Here is a 24,614-nt window from a genome sequence, read left to right as displayed (position 1 = left end):
TAAAGGAGAATGTGTACCGTGATGTGCCTACAACCCCAGAGGATATGAAACAACGTATTATGGCAGCCTGCGGCGACATTACACCAGATGTACTGTGGCGTGTACGACATTCATTACGCCAGAGATTGCAATTGTGTGCAGCAAATGATGGCCACCACATTGAACGTCTATTGGCCCGACATGTCGGGACACACACTATTCCACTCCGTAATTGAAAACGGAAACGACGTGTGTACGTGTACCTCACCCCTCATGGTAATGTACATGTGCGTCAGTGAAAAAGACCAATAAAAAGGTATTAGCATGTGGATGTAATATGCTGTTCCAGTCTCTTCTGTACCTAAGGTCCATCACCGTTTCCTTTGGATCCCTACGTAATTCGGTGCTCTCCGATACACACGGTCGAACAGCGGAGGAGTGGTACTCAAGCGTCAACTTCAGGTTACAATATCTCCGGATGTAATTAACATTTTACAATGCAACAAACAGCACTGATTACGTATTTGTTTATATGTTCAGATGTGCTAACAAAACTAACGGGGTTCCATTTAAAAAAACATAGGTTTGTGTTAAAAAACATACTTCCGTGCATTTTTTTTATGGTTTGTATTAACCATTTACACTAGCCCCTCTCCTCACGTTCGGTCTGTGGAATCGATCCATCAGTATTTGATGTGGTTTACAAAATATATCCAGCGGGAATGTTAGGTGACTCACCCTGTATATCAGTAAAGAAAAAAAGACTGATAAATCAACTAAATATTATTATTCCCTCCAAAACAGAACAGACAATATTTTTTTTCTCATGCACAGCAAAGATTAAAGCTATAAAGAATTGAAAATCAAACTGTGCACCAAGAATTTGTGTCAGAGCTGACAATTAGCATTGCAAATTGCTCTTGACCCCCTTATTGTATAGGTTATATAACTACCAAATTTCATGTAGATTTTATGATAAATAAAAATATGTTAATTTATTTTTGAAGTGTAAACAAGTGTCACTTTTGGTATCACAATATATATAAAAAAAACTTCCTAAATTTGGTATGGTTACTTATCTCCATACAAAGAACAAATAAGCCAAGTCACATCCAGATCTGAGATGGTGGGTGAGATAACCTGGATGACTTGACATGGAATAATCCAAAGACAAAAGACAGCAGAACTTCATAACTGAGACCTAAGCATTAGTAGTTGTGCTTTTGATTGCCCTTTCTCCATCAGGAAGCTGGATATCGCATCCATATCTCATGACACATTACCTAGACGTGATAGGGAGCCATTGCAACATATAGTAACACTTAACGAAGATGGCAGATTTTCTTTTGCGCATTTTTAGTGCACATAGGCAGAAGGGTAACGTCTGGGCACTTTAAAACTGTTTATATTAATTTCCTGTCTAAAACCAGGAAAGGATAATAAATGAAAAATTCATTAAATCTAGACACAACCTCTCGTAGGAAATATCAACCAACCAGTTATATTCTGAGCTCCTGGAGGAGTTACATTAGACTTCCTTGAAGGTGTAATATTATCAGGTAGCACTACCCACAGGACTTACAGAAATGTTTTCACCATTATATAGTTATTCCACGTCAATATTGCTGTAGGTATGACATCAGCAATGTGACAGTTTTTACAGTCCTGATTTACATTGCAACATTCATGGTAAGTAACCTCATTCATAGGCTACAGTTAGTGTACAAATGTTATCTTGTTCTGTAGTTTGTCTAATTTTATGGTCACATTTCCAGTTGACATATGGGTGGAAGAGGAGCATAAGTCAAAATGGTAGTATTGAGATAACTGAGTTTACAAAGTTAGTGCTTTTAAAAGTTGCCCTAGAAAAGGAGTTTTTGCTGTGATATACTACATGATAAAACTGACTACTCTGGGAAAATTATTTAATTTTTCATTTATTTGGGAACTTTGGGCAGTTTTTTAGTTGTCCTTATTCCACGTTTGGACTTTATTACCCTTTCCCCTCACAATGCTAACATTTTCATACTTCAATAGCTATACCTAGTTTTACAAATGAAAGTCTATTTCCAGAAGTTACTGTCTTTAGTATAAATCACTGCTGTGCACCGAGCTTTCTGAAAAAGTTTACAGACCATTCACATTTGTTTACTCTTATAACTTTAAGGTTATCTTTAACATCTTGGACTTCTGTCCTTCAATGACTCTGTAAAGGTAGGATTCTTTTCAGCATTGTAGCTGTAAAGTTTAAATCTTTCACAACTGAAGTATGTAATAGAAAACAGGGTTTTCTTGTATGATTCATCCACCATTTTCCTTAGATGTTTAGGCATGTGGAAGGAGTCAAAGTATACGTGTGAAATGCAACTAGCTACTTTATGACAAGATAAACTGTGAACCGTGGATGAAGGGGACCAAGAAGATTCCATATTACTAGATTTCCAGAAAGCATTTGACATGGTGCCACACTGCAGACAGTCAATGAAGGTATGAGCATACAGAATAGGTTTCCAGATGTGAGAGTGGTTTGAATACCTCTCAAGTAACAGAACCCAGTACATTGTCCTTGATGGTGAGTGTTCATCAGAGACAAAAGTATCATCTGGAGCACCCCAGGGAAGTGTGATAAGATTGTTATCATCCCCTATATGCATAAATTATCTGACAGACAGGGTGAGCAGCAATCTGTAGCTGCTTGCTGATGATGCTGTGGTGCATGGGAAGGTGTCATAGTTGAGTGACTGTAAGAGGAGACTTAGATGAGATTTCTAGTTGGTGAGATGAATGGCAATTTGCTTTAAATGTAGAAAAATGTAAGTTAATGCAAATGAGTGATGGTCGAGTACAGCAGTAGTAATGTACTGCTTTACACAGTCGCATTGATTAAATATCTAGACGTAACATCAAAGACTAATATGAAAAGAATGAGCACTTACGAGCGGTAGTAGGGAAGGCAAAAGTTCGACTTTGGTTCATTGGGCAAATTTTAGGCAAGTGAGATTCACGTGTACAAGAGACTGCACATTGATTAGTGTGACCCATTCTTGAGTACTGCTATATTGTAAGGAATCCCCACCAGATTGGTTTAAAAGAAGACATTTAAGCAATTCAGAGGTGGGCCACTAAATTTGTTATTGGTAGGTTCGATCGACATACGAGTATTACGGAAATGATTCATGAACTCAAGTAGGAATCCTTGAAGGGAAGACAACATTCTTTTCGCAGAGTGCTTTTGAGAAAATTTAGAGAGCTGGCATTCGAAGCTGACTAGAGAATGATTCTACTGCCACCAGTGTACATTTTGCGCAAGGGCCACGAAGGTAAGATATAAATCTTGTATAGAGGCATGTAGAGAGTTGGTTTTCCCTCACTCTGTTTGCTGGTGAAACAGCAGAGGAAATGACTAGTACAAGGTACTCTTTTCCTCATACCATATAGTGGCTTTCGGAAGCTGTAGATGTAGATACATAAGACAGACATCATAAATACTTTATCCGTTTACAGTATTAACCGTGAACTACCATATACTGCTGAGAAATTAATAAGAAAGCTATTACTGTAAAAGAGCTGCTTCCGCCTCTGTTTTATTATACACAAAAAAGTAAAATCTGTGCCACAAGCCCTAGCTATGTTTTCGGCCAGGCTATTGACAGAACGCAGCCTTTCTTTGCGCAGCACAAGGAGGGAGAAGGTGATGAACTCAGTGCACTGGCCGCCTTTTATCCCTCCAGAAAGATCCCTGGTACTCATTTGATAGAAGGCCGAGTGGACCTGGGGCCATCCTGGAAGGACTGGAATGAGAATAAATCACCACCCCATCCAGCATAGAATATGGCACCTCCAGTGCCAGAGTCTAGCACTCTACCTGCTAAACCATTGTGACCTTGTTTTATTTATAGTTGCTGTTTATCTGTCATTAGTAGCTTCATATTTACTTAATTACAATTATATTCTTAAAGACAATTTTTTTATACAGGGTGTTACAAAAAGGTACGGCCAAACTTTCAGGACACATTCCTCACACACAAATAAAGAAAAGATGTTATGTGGACATGTGTGCGGAAACGCTTAATTTCCATGTTAGAGCTCTCAATTCACCGCCATGATTTCGTAGGGGATACTCTACCTGTGCTGTTAGAACATGTGCCTTTACAAGTACGACACGACATGTGGTTCATGCAGGTTGGAGCTCCTGCACATTTCAGTCGAAGTGTTTGTACGCTTCTCAACAACAGATCCGGTGACCGATGGATTTGTAGAGGCGGACCAATTCCATGGCATTTGAAAGCTCTTGTCTACGCAACCCCGGTACCAAATGTAGAGACTCTTCGTGCTCGTGTTGTGGACGGTTCTGATACAATACGCCATTCTCTAGGGCTGCATCAGCGCATCAGGGATTCCATGCGACGGAGGGTGGATGCATGTATCCTCACTAACGGGGGACATTTTGAACATTTCCTGTAACAAAGTGTTTGAAGTCACACTGGTACTTTCTGTTGCTGTGTGTTTCCATTCCATGATTAATGTGATTTGAAGAGAAGTAATAAAATGAGCTCTAACATGGAAAGTAAGCGTTTCCAGACACATGTCCACATATCATATTTTCTTTCTTTGTGTCTGAGGAATTTTTCCTGAAAGTTTGGCCGTACCTTTTTGTAACACCCTGTATATAAAAATAAAGAGTCCTGTTTACAGTATTCATACAGATTTATACATATATAAAAAAAATCCCTGCTCCTTGCCATGAAATTAACAGAACTTTTCTATCGTCAGAACTAGTTTTTCAGATAACTTGTAGGAAGAATAAATAATGAGGTAAGTTTTCTATTTTCTTTTGAATTTATAGTGACTACCAATTTCTTGCTTTATGCCAGGCCGGAGTTAGTTGATCGTCTTATCACCAGAGTACATAACACCATTCTGGATCCTGGATAAGGAAGCAAAGTCTATATGAAGGTAATTTTTGTGACTGTATGTATCAGATTTCTGCTGAAACTGATTTTTATGATCAGAAACAAAAGCTATTAAGGAGTAAATGTATTGGGAAGTGTATTTAAGAATTCCAATATGGTTACAAAGCCATCTACAAAATGTGCAGTTATTTACTTTAGACAATAGTCTTACTGCTCGCCTCCCCCCCCCCCCCCTTTATATATATATATATATATATATATATATATATATATATATATATATACTGCCCAAAAAAATAATTCTATAAGAGAATAAGGACTGAAAATTTGCAAGATAATCCAACACTCTTGTCTTTAGGTCAAAGTGAGAGACACTTCAAAGTGCATAGCACACTGAAGAGCACTTCTTGATTAGTTTATCCATGTAGTGACTTCATTTTAAACAGTTATCCAGCATGACTCTACGAAATTTTATACACTGTGCATCATTCAGTGTATAATCACTGATGTGTACGTCTTGTGCTAAAAGATTGTTATTGTTTGCTTGCTGAATTGTGTAACACAAGCGGTCACGCAGTGTACTTTGTGCACATGTAAAGAACAGCTGTTTTTATATTATAAAAGTAAGCATATGTGACCAACATCAAAGTTTAGTCTTTGTTTAATTAAACATTGATAAAATAAACTTATTATATCAGCTAAAGCAGTGCTTAATCAAATAATTATAGGATAAACTTTTGTTGTATCATTTTGTTGCTGCGTACAAGTGTTACCTCATATTAATGACCCATTGTGAACGTTATACAGCGCAGTTGCTTTGGATCCCAACCAAACACTTATTCGTTTACTAATTATCTTGTAGACAATTGCCTCATTGTGGGATTGTGCTGCTAGCTAGGATTCTGTGGCAATTCGTTGCACAAATCATAAATTTTTTCTCACCTAGCTTGCTGTTCATTTTATAATACTGCTGCTCATTTGGATGGATGGCAACTCAATTCATAACTATATTAGCAGAGGCAATAATGAGGGAATAGGTATGGGCTCTTAGTTTTAAAACAACAATAGAGCAGGTTCGCGCACTTTGTACATAGGCAGGCCCACTCAAGGCTTAAAATGACATGAAATGAGTCTTTGGAAGATAAAAACTTAAACTGCTAGCTGTGAGCCACTTGTAGATCTTTTAGCTATCATCTGAGCTGTGTCTGCTAAGCTTGAAACTTGACCCTTGATTAGTGTGTCTGTGTCATCAGCAATCATTACATATGTTAAACTGTCCTGTTAAAGCCACTGGAGGATCATTTATGTAGGTTAGAAATGAGTGGACTCGGCGTCAATCCTTGTATCACTCCACACGTTATGTTCCCTCATTTTAAGCTTATTTACATGCCTGAGATTTTAACTCTCATGACCTCCAAGTTTACAGTTGTGTTTTCTCTAAATACCCTCCATTATTTGCCCTATTTTTGTCTCTGCATGCTTTCCTGTTTCTGACCTGTAAAACTTAAGATATTGTAGACTTACAGCTGTTTTGTCTTGCTTCCAAGCAAATTAATGCACTGTTCACATTACATTCATTCCATTATGCATATGTATAGCCAATCTTTAAATTGTGTTTCAGTATGTTGATGTATTTGTGTCTGTCACAATTCTTTTGACTTAAGCATTTTTCATAACAGTGAGCAACATATGCTCATGTAGAGATTGTTTCTCCATAATGGAATATCTGTGACAACCCATTGGAATGGATTATTACCACCTTTAACAATAATTTTAATGTTTCAGAGGTGCAGCTGATGAAGACGAAGATGACTTTCCTAGTGGCTTTGAGTCAGAGCTGGCTGTTATGGAGCAGATGGAACTTGAACAACAAGCTGACAGCCAAGAACTCATTGGACAGGTAATATTTATATACAGATATCTACAAGTTTATTAATTTACTCAAGCCAGAAGCTGCACAAAATTCTGCATCAAATAACTCTACCATATTATAGGATACTGCTAAAAGAACAACTTACGTAAATTAAAATTTACGTAGGTTACATAATAGAGCAAAAGAAGAGAAAACAAAATGATCTGTGGTCATAATTGAACAAAGCAACTGCACCACCTTCAGCCTTCTTCAGCTCTTCATCACTTCATGCCTCAGGGCGGCATGGATGGCAGCATCAGTGATTCCATTTCTGTTTTGTGCATTCACATGGTTTTGGTCTGTTGGAAAATATGCATTTGACAAGGCTGTTCCTGGATTTACAAACACTTGACATTAGCCTGTTCAGTGATCTCTAGGTCGACAAATCTAAAGTAATCCAGGTGGTAGACACTGAGCAGGTTTCATCCACATTTGAAATTGTTCTCAGGCAACACATGGAGAAATAATTATTGCTGACGTTGAATTGAGGGACTGCTTCTAGATTTCAACCTAGATCTTGGTAACTGATGAGCATAGACAGGGTGTTAATGAGTTAGTTTATCTTTTCCTTTTCAATATCTACAGCTGCCTTATGATGTATATCAGGTGGTGCAGTACCTGCCAAACAATAAACTGTGTCTGTAGGTGTCAATTTGACATCCAGTGGTCAATCATGCAGTTCCCTGCAATGTGACATCCATTTCCTCTGCATGGGCAGAGATACACCTCACAGGACATGCAAACACCCCTGTAGAGAAACAGAGTAACATTGCAGAGATTCTACTGCCTTGATATTGGCTCCTCAGTTACTACCAGTGAGTTTCCCAATGATACTTCAGTATGTTAAAGACCTGTCTAAAGTGACACCAAGATATGTAGACATAAAGCAGCATTCCTTGGAAACTTCCCAGTTAACTTTTAATATTGATTTGCTTGTCTGTATCAGAGTCGGTAGCCACAGATCTGTATTCCTGAGGATTAGATTTCAGATGGTCCGTACCATAATACTGATGGAAAGATCAGTGCTGTTGTAAGAATTTGTTCAGTCAGTTTTTGCTTGGGTTGCAAGAGCAAGAGGGTCTGCGTATATGAAGCTATTGCAAGTGTTAGGCCTTGGTTGGTCATTGTGGTATATATAACATACAGGGGAAAAGACACATTCTTGAAGCAAGCCATTCGTTTGGTTTCTCCAATGACGACACATTCCTTGAAACTCGACTAATAACATTTGACTGTGCTGTAAAGTGCCAAGGTCACAGGGGTAAAACTGTTCAAAAGAAGCCTTTAAAGTACTTTATAAAGATGACGTAGTGAAATAGGTTGAATGATACTTTCCAAGATGTCAGTCTGACAACTACTTTGATTTTTCTCCACATTTCAAGGATCTGCATCTCACACAAGCAGTTATTAATGAATTGGACAGGCCATTTCATTGTTATTTGTCCAATTTTTTTTATTTGTTCCATCATCTAGGTCAACTGCTTTATGGTTCTTGCATTAGCGAATGGCTTCTTGCAGTTCTTTTTCAATAAATTCACAAAGTTAAGAATGTAATCGCTGTTGAATATTTTATGATGTAGTCCTGTATTCAGTAAGTGACAAGTTAACCTAAATTTTTTTGCCTTAAATAGTGAAATGCGTGTAATATTTAAGGGTAATGTGAAGTTCTTACTTGCCTGTTTCTGTTTCAAAGGAGCTTTGAAGCATTGTGGTCATGTGCTCTAGTACTAGTTCGTTATGCAAGCTATCTGGCTAGTGATAGTTGTGATATGCCATAAGTGTTTAAACTTTTGTTATAAATATTAACCAGGGCTACTATACTCACATTGCCAGCAAGAAATATCATAAGTCTTACCAGGTAATCATCATGTTAAGAAGACAGTGCAGACCTCAGACTTTTTATTTCATAAGACCTTTTCTCTAGCAAAGAGCTATTTTTATTAAAATTGTCATGAGTGATTGAATTATAATTGAAAAACTTTTATCGACTGCTTAACAGTTGTCACACTACATACTGCTTGTTGCAGTGTAATGACACATCCGTTGGGTGTTGTGTGTACATGTTGCCCACTTTGTATTATGGCACTCATATACATATATTACGGCCATATTTGTTACTTTTTTAATAAGCTGTGTGAAATACTAATTATAGGGTTGCCACAAGCTCTGGAAATCAGGGAATTTCAAATGTGTCACAGAAATCAGGAAAATATGGAAAAAAAAGACACTGGAATAATATTGTATTTGTCTCAGTAGATGATAATTTTTTTTTAGTGAGATGTCGTGCATCACCACTGGCTGGATGCAGCTGAGTACGTGTGGCGATTCCCTACTCCCTCATTACTCCTGCTTCTCTCCTTTCTACCACTCCCCTCAGCTTGCAGTCAGTGCTGCAACCACTTCTTGCCACTAAGTTAGCAGCTGCCGATGAGAAGCAGGGAGGCATGAATGGTTTGTTTGGATCTGATTCTCATAGATTGTTGACACAGCGGCTGGAGAAGGTGGCCCCGTGTGCGTGAGTTGTGTCTGAGTGATTGTGTGAATGTGTGTGTGTGTGTGTGTGTGTGTGTGTGTGTGTGTGTGTGTGTGTGTGTGCTCTCATTTTATGACAAAGGCTATTGCCGAAAATTTAGTTGTGAGAGTATGATTGCCTTTTCTGTGTGTCTGTCTGCATCTCAGCGATCATCTTTACAGTGAATTGCTACCTATCCTCTTTAGTATTGATTCTCAGAGTATTTGCGCAAGTTATCTGTTGCATGGATTGATCACTGGGGTCTCATCTCATCAACCCCTGAGGGGCTCATCATTTGTATGCTGAGTAAGGGCTTGGCAACCCCGGAGTTCCTGAGCTGCGGACTGGTAAGCACAATCAGTCCTCTGTCACCGTAAGCTCTGGTGATACTTCAACGACCACCATGCGGCACAGTGGTGGAGCTGATGAGGTGAATGGCTGTTGAGGTAAAACAGTCTTTAGCCGGCAACCTCTGGGGCACCTGCCGCCCCCAGTTGTATAAGGCTTGCTCAGGCATGCAGGGCTCTGCCTGGGTTGACAGTTGTTTTCCTAGCGTCTGGTGGGATCCCTATGGAACGAACTCGTCAAACTACTAATCCTGAAGGGACGGGTGTACCATCAGGCAGTACCTACACCCACTCCTCAAAGAGAGCTCAGTTGGTCAGTCATCCAAAAAGCAGTCTCAGAATCATAGTAACAGGACATTAGTGTGCTATAACACTTTCATTGTAATCAAGCAAACAGGGGGAACCTCTGATAAGATATCCCCTTTCTGTATTCACAAGGCATTGGAAGGTATTGCTGTGTCTCTGAAAAATGTCAGATGACTTTGTAATGAAACATTTTTACTTGAAACGGCTAATTCCAACCAAATATCTAAGCTTCTGGGATGTAAGGCCGTAGGTGACTACCCAGTCGAGGCTGAGCTGCATAACACCTTAACTTTAGTAAGGGCATGGTTACCTGCTCGGATATAATGGAGGTAAACCCTGCGGAGTTAAGTGAAGAATGGAAAACTATGGGTGTCACAGAAGTGCAGAATTATATGAGGAGAGTCAATGGCAAATTGGAAAAATCGGCAACATTTATTCTAATGTTTAGTACTCCAGAATTACCTTAACATATCCTTCTAGGCTATATCTGTCTTGAGGTTTGCCCGTTTGTTCCTAACCCAATTCAGTGCTACAAATGTCAAAGATTTGGCAATACCACAATGGGATGTAATGGGTAAGCTATGTCTGGAAATTGTGGGGGCTCAGCTCACGAGTTGGCAGTTCTTGTACACTTCCTCCAAAATGTGTAAACTGCTCTGGGGATCACCCACTGTGGAGCAGAAAGTGTGGGGTTTATGATGACGAAAGGAAAATTAAGGAGTTGAAAGTACAGAGACGCATACCCTAAGGTGAAGCTAGAAAAGCTTTCAAAGCTGTGCAACCACCGGTTTTTGCTACTTCTTTTGCATCAGCCCTTAAGACACCAATCGCTAAGTGTGATGCCTCCAAACAAACTCAGACCACAGATTCAAGTACAAGCACATGCACGTATTGATGTATTTGTGGGGGAAATGCTGCACTTGCAACTGATGTTGTTCGGAAGCCGTCAGCAGTAGGCTTACCACCCAAGCCACATACATCTACCCGACATCAGAAGCCAACTAAGCTGTCCCGGCAACCCAAGCAACCACCTCCTCCTGTCAGTAAAGAAAAATGTCCTTTGAAAAGTAGTTCTAAGTCCAAGAAAGCAGTAGTTAAACGTTCAGATCGGCGTGCTCTCTCTCTTTCTGAAGGGGACTATGCTCCTGAGGAAATGGACTTCCAGTCAGAGGAACTAGAGAGCAAGGAACAGTTAACATTCCCCCTGACCTCCCCTGTAAATCACCGCCTCTGAGGGAGAAAGAAAAGAACAACCATCGCTAACCAATGGCTTCCACAGGGACTTCTGTGTTGCAGTGGAATTTGAATGGATATCGCTCACATTTAGAAGAATTGCAGCTACTGGTCCAGGAGAAACCTTTCTGCATCTGCTTACAAGAAACGCATCTTAAAGTAACTGACACACCTGCATTATAGGCATACATGAAGGACAATACTACTGGAGACAGGGCTAAAGATGGAGTGGCTGTTTTCCATGATGACAAATGCCACTCCTATCCTGTCCCTCTTACCACAGCCATGCAAGCAATTGCTGTGAAAGCTGTCGCACCCTTTATCACAGTGTGCTCTTTGTACCTCCCCCCTAATGATGCTTTGGATGCAGACGCACTCGCAGAACTCTTCCAGGCACTCGCACATCCATTCCTCCTTGTGAGGGACTTCAGTGCCCACAATGTGCTGTGGGGCTAAGCTACCATTTCCTCCAGGGGTCAGATGATCGAGCGACTCGTCCATTCTGAGAATATCTGCCTTCTGAATGTGGGTCAGGTGACTCTTTTTAACAGCTACAGGGCTTTTTCAGCCATTGACCTTTGTTTTTGTTCCCCAGCTATTGTGGACTCAGTTCAGTGGAAAGTGGCTTCAGATTTACATTCTAGTGACCACTTCCCAGCGTGGGTCCATCTGCTGGCTAGGATGGTGGCCAACAGGAGACCACGCAGATGGATGATTCAATGGACAAATTGGTTACAGTACAGTCGACAGGCTATTTTTGAACAAAAGGATTGTGCACAGGAGGCGGTGGCCCATATCACTTGTGAGATCCAGTGGGCTGCCGCAGAGTCCATCCCCACGTCTAGTAACCAACTCAGATGACGATGGCCTGTACCTTGGGGGGGAATGATGCCTGTCGATTGGCAATCATGCCCAGACGAACAGCTCTGCAGAACTTCAAACACTGTTCAACTACAGACAATCTTCATGCCTTCAGGTCTGCGAGAGCATATGCAAGACGAGTGATCAAAGAACGGAAGAGGGCTTCCTGGAAGGAATTCACGACTTCCATTAATCGGTCCACTTCCACTGCCCAAGTTTGGGAATCGATAAGATGGATTTCTGGCAAGGGTAGTACACGTCCCCCTTATGGCCTTGTCAAATAATGGGGTCTCGGTGGACACGCCAGAAGACATGGCTCACGTTTTAGCTGACCACTTCTTTACTGTGACTGCGTCATCCAGACAAGCTCCCGCTGTTCAGGTATTCAGTAGGACTGCAGAGATGAGAAAGTTCAGTTTCTTCTCACATAATGAGGAAGTCTACAACCCTTCATTCTCCATGTGGGAACTGGAATCAGCTTTGTCTGCTGACAGAGACACTGCTCCAGGACCTGATGAGATCCATTATGCCATGCCTTGTCATCTGTGCCCTGAAGCAAAAGGACAGCTCCTCTCTTGTTTCAATCAGATCTGGTTTGATGGACTTCAAAGGAGGCAATATTAATTCCATTCTCAAAATCAGGCAAGGACCGTAGTGCCCCTAACAGTTATAGGAGTGTCGCCCTTACCAGTTGTATGGGTAAGACTCTTGAACGATGGTCAGCCGCCGCCCCGTCTGGCTTCTCAAGTCCCAAGGCCACCTGAGTTACTCCCAGTGCGTTTTCAGGCACTACCGTTCAACCCTTGACGACTTAATTCTACTCGAGACAGTGATACAGTAGTCCTTCTTACACCGAAACCATTTGGTTTGTGTGTTTTTTGACCTCGAAAAAGCAAATGACACTACTTGGAGGTACAGTGTCCTTTGCCAACTTCATGAATGGGGACTACATGGACGCTTGCCACTTCTGATCCAATCCTTTCTCGAGGACCAGCATTTTCGTTTTCGCATTGTGATGCCATGTCTGATTGCTAAGTTCAGGAGGATGGGGTGCGCCAGGGCAGTGTCACATTGTTTGCCATCGCTATCAGTGGCATTTCCTCTGCAGTCAGGAGCCCTGTCAAATGGTCTTTGTTTGTGGATAGCTTTGCAGTCTTCTACTCTTCCTCTGATCTTACGACAACGATGAGGCAGCTACAGCTGACCATTAAGAGGGACTACGTGTTAATTTTAACCATGCTCATCAGAGTTTTAACCAACCAGTGCTCACAATGGGGGACAGTATTTTAAGTGATCAAGACACTGTGCCCTTTTTGGGTTTATTATTTGACTTGAAATTAACTTGGCTCCCACACCTGAAAGACCTACAAGCAAAGGCCTCAAGCGACCAAGCCATTTGGTATATGTGCTACAGACTGTTTCGAGTATCTGGATCTCTCAGGCATCAAAATACACACCCAGGGGTGGAATGCACTGCCGCCTTGGTGTCTTCAGAAGCCCAAAGTGATTTCAAGCTTGACACAGTACAAGGTAACTGGTTCTCCAGATTTTGTTTTTACAACTTTGTTTTTCTCTATTTTAAGTAAGTACCACAGTTTTATCGTTATTTATACAGATGGATCCCAGCAGGGGAATGCACTTGGTTGTACTGCTGTTTTCCCTGATAGGATTTTTAAAGTGTCTTCCAGAACAATTTGCAAATTATGATGCAGAGTTATATGGCATTCTGATGGCACCGGAGAGGGTTCACGGACATCACCATACAAGGTTTCTTGTCTGTTCCGACACTCTACAAGCGCTTCACCAAATGTATCCAGTAGACTCACTGAGTCTGCTCATTCAGCAGTTCCAACACCGTGACAAGGAGGTGATCTTTTGCTGGTTACTTGGCCACAGTGGGATACAGGGCAACAACATGACCGACAAAGCTGCCAAGGAAGCATGTTGGGATAGTGCTGTTGATCAGTTTCCCATCTCATTGCATGCCATCATTTCATTTTCTGACACATGCGTCAGTGGGAGACTGAATGGTTGCAGGTGACAGAGTGACAGACAACAAACTGTGGTCCCTCAAATTGACCATAAAGGCTTAGTGGACTTCATGTCAGCCTCGCCACTGGAAGGAGGTTATGCTTACCAGACTGCGCATCGGGCAGCTTACCAGACTGTGCATCAGGCATAGCCCTTTCACACATGGCTTTCTTCTCAGGCGGCAGGATCCACCACTCTGTGAAGTTCGTGGTGTGCCATTTTCAGGTCAGCACATTGTGGCTATGTGTGTCCTATATATTGACATTAGGGCAACCCTCAGTCTCGCTGGAGATCTGCCCACCATCCTTGCAGATACCGATACCAGTGTTACAAGAGTGGTGAAATTTTGTGAACTGTCAGGCCTCATCCCTAAATTGGTGGGGAAGGACAGCAGACATTAATAAATTATAAACGTTTCCACATGTGGGGACAGCCATTGCCCCCACCCATGAGATTGACATGCAGACTTTTCATCAGGGCGCTGATGACCATGATATTGAGCACTCCCTCAACCCAAATAATAATAATCATCATCATCTTATCAACATGCTGTTTGCGACATGTGAATAGCTGGCCACACGAGTGGATTCCCATGATGGGCCAAAACCATAAGCCATTTCTGCGGGCATCTCTAATGGATTGGGCCTGCCGAACTAAAGCCCATCATTTCCCACTAATGTGCGGGCCCTTCACGTCATGTGTAGTCTCACCTAACTGCCCACAGGCTGAGTCTGATTGTGTGTGGCATAATGCGATGGATTTTCGTGGTTTATCTATGGACCCAGGACCGAGGTGCACCTCGGTAAGCTAGAGGCCACAGTCGATGGATTCCAGGAATTGCGACTGTCTCACCGCAAGTACTCTGTGCAGTTTTATAGCCATTTTATTTATTGTAGTACATTTTGGCACTTCGAAAGTAGTTCATATATTAGAAAATACAGACAATAAGAAGAAGAAAATTTTGGCAGCCGCTGGCAGTTTGTGCGCTTTATACTCGTATATTTCTTGAACAAAAATCACACAATACCTGTAATATAATGGACATAACACAGTGAGTAATAACTGACAATAACGAATATAGTAGAGCCAAAATTTGGTGACGGTCACCAATAGTGCTGGTTCCAGCAATTCTTCCCTGCCTTATATCCTCCTTTCAAGAGGCCCCCTTTTTCTGAGGTTATTTCTGAAATCAGTAAAGGTATTTGAAATCTTGCGACTCCAAGGAAATGCGTGTATTTGTCTCCTGATGTGTTTTGTTTTATTGAAATAAAATAACAGCAGTGGCCTTAATTAAAAGCATATACCATTGGGCTTGTTTTCTCCATCTAGAAACAGTTCACTACAAAAGATGTTGGTGTTAGTACTTAAGACTTTTGCTCACACAAGAGAGAAATACAGAAGTCCTGACATTGTTTTGTCAACTTATGTCTTTACTTACCCTTGAGATCTCAAAATTTGTTAGAGAACATTGCAAAAACTTGTTCTGCAAATCAGGGAAATATCAGGGAATTTCACTGGGGGAAACTTGTGGAAACCCTGGATTATGACTGCTTAGTGGCAGTTTTAACAAAAACTTATTTGAGTAGATTAGATAGTATATTCCAAGTGACAGTGTCAATTTTCATTAAGAGTACTTGTTATCCATCAAGTTCACTAGTATAGATTTTGGTCATTAGCAGTTTGTTTATTTTAAACATTCCTTGTTTTTCATTTCAACTGTAGTGGATCTAATAAGTAAACGTTCCATATTTGCTGATTAGACTGAATTAAGTTATAGTGGAAGGCCATAAGTTTAAAATAAAGCAAAGTGACTGTTTGCCAAAGTCACTAAACTGATGTTAATGTATAATAAATATTGGTCAAAGTTGTTGATATCTGGCTCTGGATTATTTCCTAATGTAGTGTTTATTGCAGGAAAGGGTATTGAGACAATTGCTGCTCAAGTCATATTATTAATGACCTTGCAGGCGATATTAATAGAAATCTTGGATTTTGCATAGATGATGCAAGTGTCTATAATGAAGTAGTGTCTGATGGAAGCTGTGCAAATATTCAGAACTTGGATCTTAATAGGATTGCAAAGTGATGCAAAGACTGACACTTCATTTTAAATGTTCACAAATTTAAAAGTGTGTACTTCCCTTAATGAGAAAACAGTATCCTACATCTACAACATAAGTTATTCAAAATTAGACTCAGCTATCTCATACAAACACATAGGTGTAGCAATATGGAGGGATATGAAATGGAATGATCATGTATTCTCAGTTAATAGGTAATGCTGGTGGCAGACTTTTGGGAAAATGCAGTCTGTTCACAAAGGAAGCTGCTTAAAAATCACTTGTGTTTCACATATTAGAATATCACTGATATGTGGGACCTGTACCAAATATGACTAACAGCAGGTATTGATCATATCAAAAGTAAGGCAGCACAAACGTTTACAGGGTTGTTTGACTCACAAGACAGTGGCACACAAATGTTGAAAAACGTGAATCGACAACTCTTTAACATATATGTAAATTATCCCACAGAAAGCCTGCTTGCAAAATGCCAAGAACCAATGTTAACCCCTTAAGTAATGACTTTTCAAATTATATTCCAAAAAAATATTTTTTTTATTAATGACAAACATTCTATAATGAATGACATGACATACAGACACATGAAGACAGCTTTCAAAGATAGCCAATAATAAAATCCCAAGTATACTCGTTAATGCATTTATCTCGTACCACTGGCGACCATTTGTTGCTCACCTGATGAAATGTCGTCACTTTCAGTCTCTAATGAAGTAACAGCTCATTATTCTTCACTTTCTGAGCCATAAAATTAAATGTCAAATTCGGTATCACTGTTTTCATCAATCTTTGAAAGCATTGCCTAAACAACAATACAGAAGAAAATCTGAAAGTGCATATTTTGTTGTCAAGTATTCAAAGATGCACCAGGGTGTATACAACCTGGGACAACCGGGAGATCCGGGAAAAACCCGGGAATTTTTTCATCTGGGAGAAAACCGGGAAAAACCCGGGAATTGTTTGGAATTCCGGGAATTTTTCATTGTATTAATTTTCAGTTAAATTTTTGTGGTTTTGACTGGTAAGAACCAATACTCTAACAAAGGATATTATTATATCCCGCTACTGCACAATAATACTGTAGCAACAAAACAAAAACGGGAGAAAAAAACGAAAATAAAACTTTAGTTGCAAAGGAATGTGCCGTATACAACAACAAAACAGTGCTCATACAAGCATCTGCCAATAGTAAAATGTGTCAAAGGCTTTAGGAACACTATGCAATGCTTTATAACAACTAATTGCCTCCAATGAGTGTGACGTGACAACTGTTTAAATTAGATTCATTTGAGGAGTTGCGGGCGGGCTCTCGCGCATGCGCAGTCGAGTCGCGTATGAGTAGTACCTTCTCCCGCTTCTGGTTACGGAAGTGTGGCTGGGTGCCACTACTTAATATTGCCCCTGTTCAGAAATATCGTAGATCGGGGGCTGATGCACAGAGCAGACAGAGTTGTGGTGGGGAGGTGGGTCGCCTCCACATGACCTATGTTTACGTTCAGTGATTTTGTTGTTTCCTCTTCGTTTAATCCTCTCACGTTAAATGATAACAAAACGGGTTTTTTGTGGCCAGGAGCTATTAAAAGAATTAAAATACATTTGCATAATTATGGCAGGCTAAAATATGTTAATAGTTTCAGATTTTATTTCCTCCTTTGACAGTCAAGCATTAATCGCCTTACAGAACAATGAAGTTATTTTTGCCGCTTTGCTAAAGAGATTTGGCTTTTATTTATCCTTTCTACTGAGGCAGTCAATTTATTTGAAACGAAGTGTTTAATTTCACACTATTGGCTAGTTTCAACTGTTCGCTGCATTTCAAGTGCACGTATTATTCTATAATAAAGAACCAAACATGAGTACTGATACTCCAAGAAAATTTACATACGGATGTGCATTTTAAGCCGAATTATGCATTTTAGTATGGTTCGCGAAATCCCAATGCTCTTGAAGTATCCTTTGATGTCTTGTTTCTTTTATGGCATAATGTAAGATCTTTTAATGTTTTACACGTACGAACATATGGGCTTCCTGCGTCATCGTAGCTGCGCGTGCGCGGTGACGCCTGTTATCTGGCGCTTTATTGCAATTGCTGAAACGAACCTATTTCTAACAGGTCGCGGGAAAATATTGCGAATGGTGGTTTGAAAAGCGTTACATTCAAAGCAGATTTCCTTTTACACAAGATGAACTATGTGCGAGAATGTACAATGAATTTCTTAAATCACAAAGCGTTTGACTCTCATTTAAAAATCAACTCTTTGAGGACGACCATTTAGAAGAATTTCGAGCCCAGAAGATGAGACATTTGCGTCATTATTAAAAATTTTACTGGCACATTTCTGTGATGTATCTTGAAGTGTAACACTCGCAAAAAAGATCAACAATCTTGTGACAACACTTCAACCAGAACTTGACAGCCAGGCTACAAATGGTAGTAGCAGATGCTTTCTAGTGGTGGACACTTAACTATCAGTGCTGCAATGAATATAAGCAGGATTTTATTTTTTCAAAGGTCTTTTCTTAAGTTGCCTGGGTATACTCAGAATTTTTAGTTCCTGTAAAAATAATAAAAACGAGATAAATTGGGGTTCTAAGTTAAGGGGTTAAGAGAAAAATCTCTACAGATATTCTTCAGCCCCTATATATCACTCTTGTAGGGAATAGGAAGACAAAATAGGACTATTTACAGCACATACAGCGAAATTCTCCCAGTTCTCTGTATATGATTTGGGATGGTGAGGAAGAACCCACATATTTGGTACAATGCACTGTCACGCACTTCACAGTGGTTTGAAGAGTATGCTTATAGAGATAAATACTTTAAGTGAATTTGATATAAAATTAACAATAAATGGCTTATCCGGTGGCGACATCCAAATACTGAGAGTAAAAAATGTCAGAAAGTTTGCTTTGAACTGAAAAATTGTGTACAATAAATGACTCAGTCATGGTGTTTAGTGAAAACTTTGTGTGAAAACACTCAGAAGTGATGTGTGAAGTAGACAGTGTTCATCTCTTTCTTAATCACATTCCTTCAGCATTTTGATTACTGTTTTCCAAACATCGGTAAAATTAAACATAAGCATATAAATGGAGTGAACAAAGTATTTATTGTGTGCACGCGCGCGCACACACGCTCACACACACACACACACACACACACACACACACACACAATATGTTGCTAGAGGACAAAATTTTCAAAGTGATTGGATAAAGTATAGGTCGTTCCCATTTTCAAGAAGATCATCAAACAGATGCGCACAACTTTAAGCTTAGATCACTGATGTCAGTTTGTTTGAGAATTCTTTGAACACTTTTTATGCTCTTGTATCATTACGTGTTTATATACCTAAAATCTCCTCTGTAGGTTAGAAATGAGGAGGTTTTGCGCAGAATCAGAGAGGGAAGGAATGTGTAGAAAACACTGACAAGGAAACGGAGAGAATGATACGACATTTGTTAAGACATCAGGGAATGACTTCATTGATACTATAGAGAACTGTAGAGGAAGACGGAGATTTGAGTATATACAGCAAATAATTGAGGACGTAGGTTTCAAGTACTACTTTGAGATGAAGAGGTTGGCACAGCAGAGGAATTCATTACAGACCGCATTTAACCAGTCAGAAGACTGATGACTCAAAAAAATGGGGGGGGGGGGGGGGGGCAATGAGAATCTGCAAACAAAGATCGTATGAAACCCAGCTTGTTCTGTTTGCCCATGAGATCCAGAAGGCAGAAAATTGTAGTGCCCTGTTTGATGCTGTGTTCCTCGATTTCCAAAAGGCATTCATTACAGTTCTCCACTGTCACTTACTTAACTAAAAATTTGAGAATATAAAATATCAGACCAGCTTTGTGATTGGATTGTTGAGTTCCTAGCAAATAGGACACAGTACATTATTCTCAGTGGTGGGAAATCTTCAGGTATAAAAGTAAGATTGGGTGTAGCACTATCATTTTTCACAGCTGTTAGAGACAGCAAAGGACCTGGAAGAGCAGTTTTATGGAATGGACTGTGTCTTGAATGGAGGATATAAGATGAACATTATCAAAAGCAAAACAAGGATAATGGAATGTAGTCTAATTAAATCAGGTGATGCTGACGGAATTAGATAAGGAAATGAGATACTTAAAGTAATAGATGAGTTTTGCTATTTGTAGAGCAAAATAACTGATGTGACTTCTGAAATTTTCCCGGCGCGAGATTCGGCATAAATACCGCGACTGCACCTGGGCTCTTCAGTAGTTGTGTACTCACCTGATGATGGCCGGACGTCTCTGGGCCGAAATATCGTGGCAGAATGTCGACGGGATCCGGCTGCATACCCGGAAATTATTAGAAGAAAAAAAAATAACTGATGATGGTCGAAGTAGAGAGGATATAAAATGTAGACTGGCAATGGCAAGGAAAGCATTTCTGAAGGAGAGAAATTTGTTAGCATTGAGTATAGATTTGTCAGGAAGTCTTTCCTGAAAGTATTTGTGTGGCGTGTAGCCATGTATGAAAGTGAAACGTGTACGATGAATAGTTTAGACAAGAAGAGAATAGAAGCTTCTGAAATGTGGTGCTACCGAAGAATGCTGAAGGTTAGATGGGTAGATCATGTAACTAATGAGGAGGTACTAAATAGAGCTGGGGAGAAGAGGAAATTGTGGCACAACTTGACTAGAAGAAGGGATCACTTGGTAGGACACATTCTGAGGCATCAAGGGTTCACCAGTTTAGTATTGGAGGTTAAAAATCGTAGAAGGGAGACCAAGAGATGACTGCACTATGCAGATTCAGAAGGATGTAGGTTGCAGTAGGTACTTGGAGATGAAGAAGCTTGCACAGGATAGAGTAGCATGGAGAGCTGCATTGAACCAGTCTTTGGACTGAAGATCATAACAACATATAAGTAAACTAGCATATGGCTGAACAACTCACTGGTTTTCAACGTGGACGCTCATGCCTCCTAATGCCCTCGCTCGCAATTGAAGCAATTGTCAAGTGGTGGGGAATGAGGGAAATTTGCATATACATTGTGGTTGCAACAGCATGGGAGAAGTGTCAACTGTGAAATAGGGATCATTGCTGCCTTATAATACTAATGGCGAGTCGGCATTATGTAACACTGACAATGTCTTCACATTTCAGTCCACAACTTGAGAAATTTAATCATTTTACAGAAAATGATAGGTTCACAAAATGTTTAAAGTGTCACAAGACAATGAATACTTTTCAGAAGCTCAATTTACAAAGGCACTACACGTTTTACCATATTTAAGGATTCGAAATGTAAAATGTGAAAGACCGGGGTAAGTATGCCATATGTCTGAGCTACAAAAATTACACTAATTTTAGCGATGTACCTGTGTTCTTTCACGAATGGTTGTTTGATAAAAGAGTGCTCTATAGATGCATCCAAACATTTATCAACTCTGGTTTACTTTCCACAATTATCTTCATTGAAAACAGCGTTCATATTGACTTCACATGGTATCCACGTTTTCAGTTTAATTTTAAGGAACAATTCTGGTTTCGATGTAGGTTGTGAAAGAGCTACAGGCTCTCTTTTCCTCCACATGTTCAGTGAAGATTTTTGACTTTCACATTGATGTGCAGCTTGATGTAATTGATCTACATTGTGACAGGAAGTGTAAATACAAATTTAATAACAAGAGAAACATTCTGGATTTCTACATGCATTTTCCTCAAGATAGATTTTATTATTCACACTAAATGGTCACAGGCATAATATTAATGTTCGTTTTCAAGACCAAGACCAACAAAACACATTGGAGAAACATACTGTCAGACCATAGCATGAGAATGTGTATGATGCATAGTAATGATTACACCGAATATAAAACTCTTGTAGTGTATATATATATATATATATATATATATATATATATATATATATATATATATATATATATATACACACACACACAAAGATGATGTGACTTACCAAATGAAAGTGTTGGCAGGTCGACAGACACACAAACAAACACATACATCACACAAAATTCTAGCTTTCGCAACCAATGGTTGCTTCGTCAGGAAAGAGGGAAGGAGAGGGAAAGATGAAAGGATGTGGGTTTTAAGGGAGTGGGTAAGGAGTCATTCCAATCCCGGGAGCGGAAAGACTTACCTTAGGGGGAAAAAAGGACAGGTATACACTCGTGCGCGCGCACACACACACACACACACACACACACACACACACACACACAGACGCAAGCAGACATTTGTAAAGGCAAAGAGTTTGGGTAGAGATGTCAGTTGAGGCGGAAGTACAGAGGCAAAGATGTTGTTGAAAGACAGGTGAGGTATGAGCGGCGGCAACTTGAAATTAGCGGAGGTTGAGGCCTGGCGGATAACGAGAAGAGAGGATATACTGAAGGGCAAGTTCCCATCTCCGGAGTTCTGACAGGTTGGTGTTAGTGGGAAGTATCCAGATAACCCGGACGGTGTAACACTGTGCCAAGATGTGCTGGCCGTGCACCAAGGCATGTTTAGCCACAGGGTGATCCTCATTACCAACAAACACTGTCTGCCTGTGTCCTTTCATGCGAATGGACAGTTTGTTGCTGGTCATTCCCACATAGAAGGCTTTACAGTGTAGGCAGGTCAGTTGGTGAATCACGTGGGTGCTTTCACACGTGGCTCTGCCTTTGATCGTGTACACCTTCCGGGTTACAGGACTGGAGTAGGTGGTGGTGGGAGGGTGCATTGGACAGGTTTTACACCGGGGACGGTTACAAGGGTAGGAGCCAGAGGGTAAGGAAGGTGGTTTGGGGATTTCATAGGGATGAACTAAGAGGTTACGAAGGTTAGGTGGATGGCGGAAAGACACTCTTGGTGGAGTGGAGAGGATTTCATGAAGGGTGGATCTCATTTCAGGGCAGGATTTGAGGAAGTCGTATCCCTGCTGGAGAGCCACATTCAGAGTCTGATCCAGTCCCGGAAAATATCCTGTCACAAGTGGGGCACTTTAGTGGTTCTTCTGTGGGAGGTTCTGGGTTTGAGGGGATGAGGAAGTGGCTCTGGTTATTTGCTTCTGTACCAGGCCGGGAGGGTAGTTGCGGGATGTGAAATCTGTTTTCAGGTTGTAGGTGTAATGGTTCAGGGATTCCGGACTGGAGCAGATTCGTTTGCCACAAAGACCTAGGCTGTAGGGAAGGGACCGTTTGATGTGGAAAGGGTGGCAGCTGTCATAATGGAGGTACTGTTGCTTGTTGGTGGGTTTGATGTGGACGGACGTGTGAAGCTGGCCATTGGACAGATGGAGGTCAACGTCAAGGAAAGTGGCATGGGATTTGGAGTAGGACCAGGTGAATCTGATGGAACCAAAGGAGTTGAGGTTGGAGAGGAAATTCTGGAGTTCTTCTTCACTGTGAGTCCAGATCATGAAGATGTCATCAATAAATCTGTACCAAACTTTGGGTTGGCAGGCCTGGGTAACCAAGAAGGCTTCCTCTAAGCGACCCATGAATAGGTTGGTGTACGAGGGGGCCATCCTGGTACCCATGGCTGTTCCCTTTAATTGTTGGTATGTCTGGCCTTCGAAAGTGAAGAAGTTGTGGGTCAGGATGAAGCTGGCTAAGGTAATGAGGAAAGAGGTTTTAGGTAGGGTGGCAGGTGATCGACGTGAAAGGAAGTGCTCCATCACAGCGAGGCCCTGGACGTACGGAATATTTGTGTATAATGAAGTGGCATTAATGGTTACGAGGATGGTTTCCAGGGGTAATAGATTGGGTAAGGATTCCAGGCGTTCGAGAAAGTGGTTGGTGTTTTTGATGAAGGATGGGAGACTGCATGTAATGGGTTGAAGGTGTTGATCTATGTAGGCAGAGATACGTTCTGTGGGGGCTTCGTAACCAGCTACAACGAGGCGGCCGGGATGATTGGGTTTGTGAATTTTAGGAAGAAGGTAGAAGGTAGGGGTGCGTGGTGTCGGTGGGCTCAGGTGGTTGATGGAGTCAGGTGAAAGGTTTTGTAGGAGGCCTAAGGTTCTGAGGATTCCTTGAAGCTCCGCCTGGACATAAGGAATGGGATTACCTTGGTAAACTTTGTATGTGGTGTTGTCTGAAAGCTGACACAGTCGCTCAGCCACTTACTCCCGACGATCAAGTACCATGGTCGTGGAACCCTTGTCCGCCGGAAGAATGACGATGGATTGGTCAGCCTTCAGATCACGGATAGCTTGGGCTTCAGCAGTGGTGATGTTGGGAGTAGGATTAAGGTTTTTTAAGAATGATTGAGAAGCAAGGCTGGAAGTCAGAAATTCCTGGAAGGTTTGGAGAGGGTGATTTTGAGGAAGAGGAGGTGGGTCCCGCAGTGACAGAGGATGGAACTGTTCCAGGCAGGGTTCAATTTGGATTGTGTGTGTGTGTGTGTGTGTGTGTGTGTGTGTATATATATATATATATATATAAATAAATCGA

General features: G+C 40.8%; 1 protein-coding gene across 2 annotated transcripts in view; it reads left to right on the top strand.

The window, feature by feature from the left end:
- LOC124595388 (DNA polymerase delta catalytic subunit) overlaps positions 1–24,614 on the top strand; it is a 173,672-nt gene that overhangs the window by 14,608 nt on the left and 134,450 nt on the right. For both annotated transcript variants that reach the window (XM_047134108.1, XM_047134109.1), the window contains exon 2: positions 6,678–6,792. In XM_047134108.1, the coding sequence (XP_046990064.1) occupies positions 6,678–6,792 (115 nt within the window). The remainder of the gene's footprint in view (positions 1–6,677; positions 6,793–24,614) is intronic.

This window comes from Schistocerca americana, chromosome 2 (genome assembly GCF_021461395.2).
Source record: "Schistocerca americana isolate TAMUIC-IGC-003095 chromosome 2, iqSchAmer2.1, whole genome shotgun sequence".
NCBI classification, from domain to species: Eukaryota; Metazoa; Arthropoda; class Insecta; order Orthoptera; family Acrididae; genus Schistocerca; species Schistocerca americana.
The sequence above is the reverse complement of the archived record's forward strand: the minus strand, read 5'-3'. Positions and strand labels throughout refer to the sequence as shown.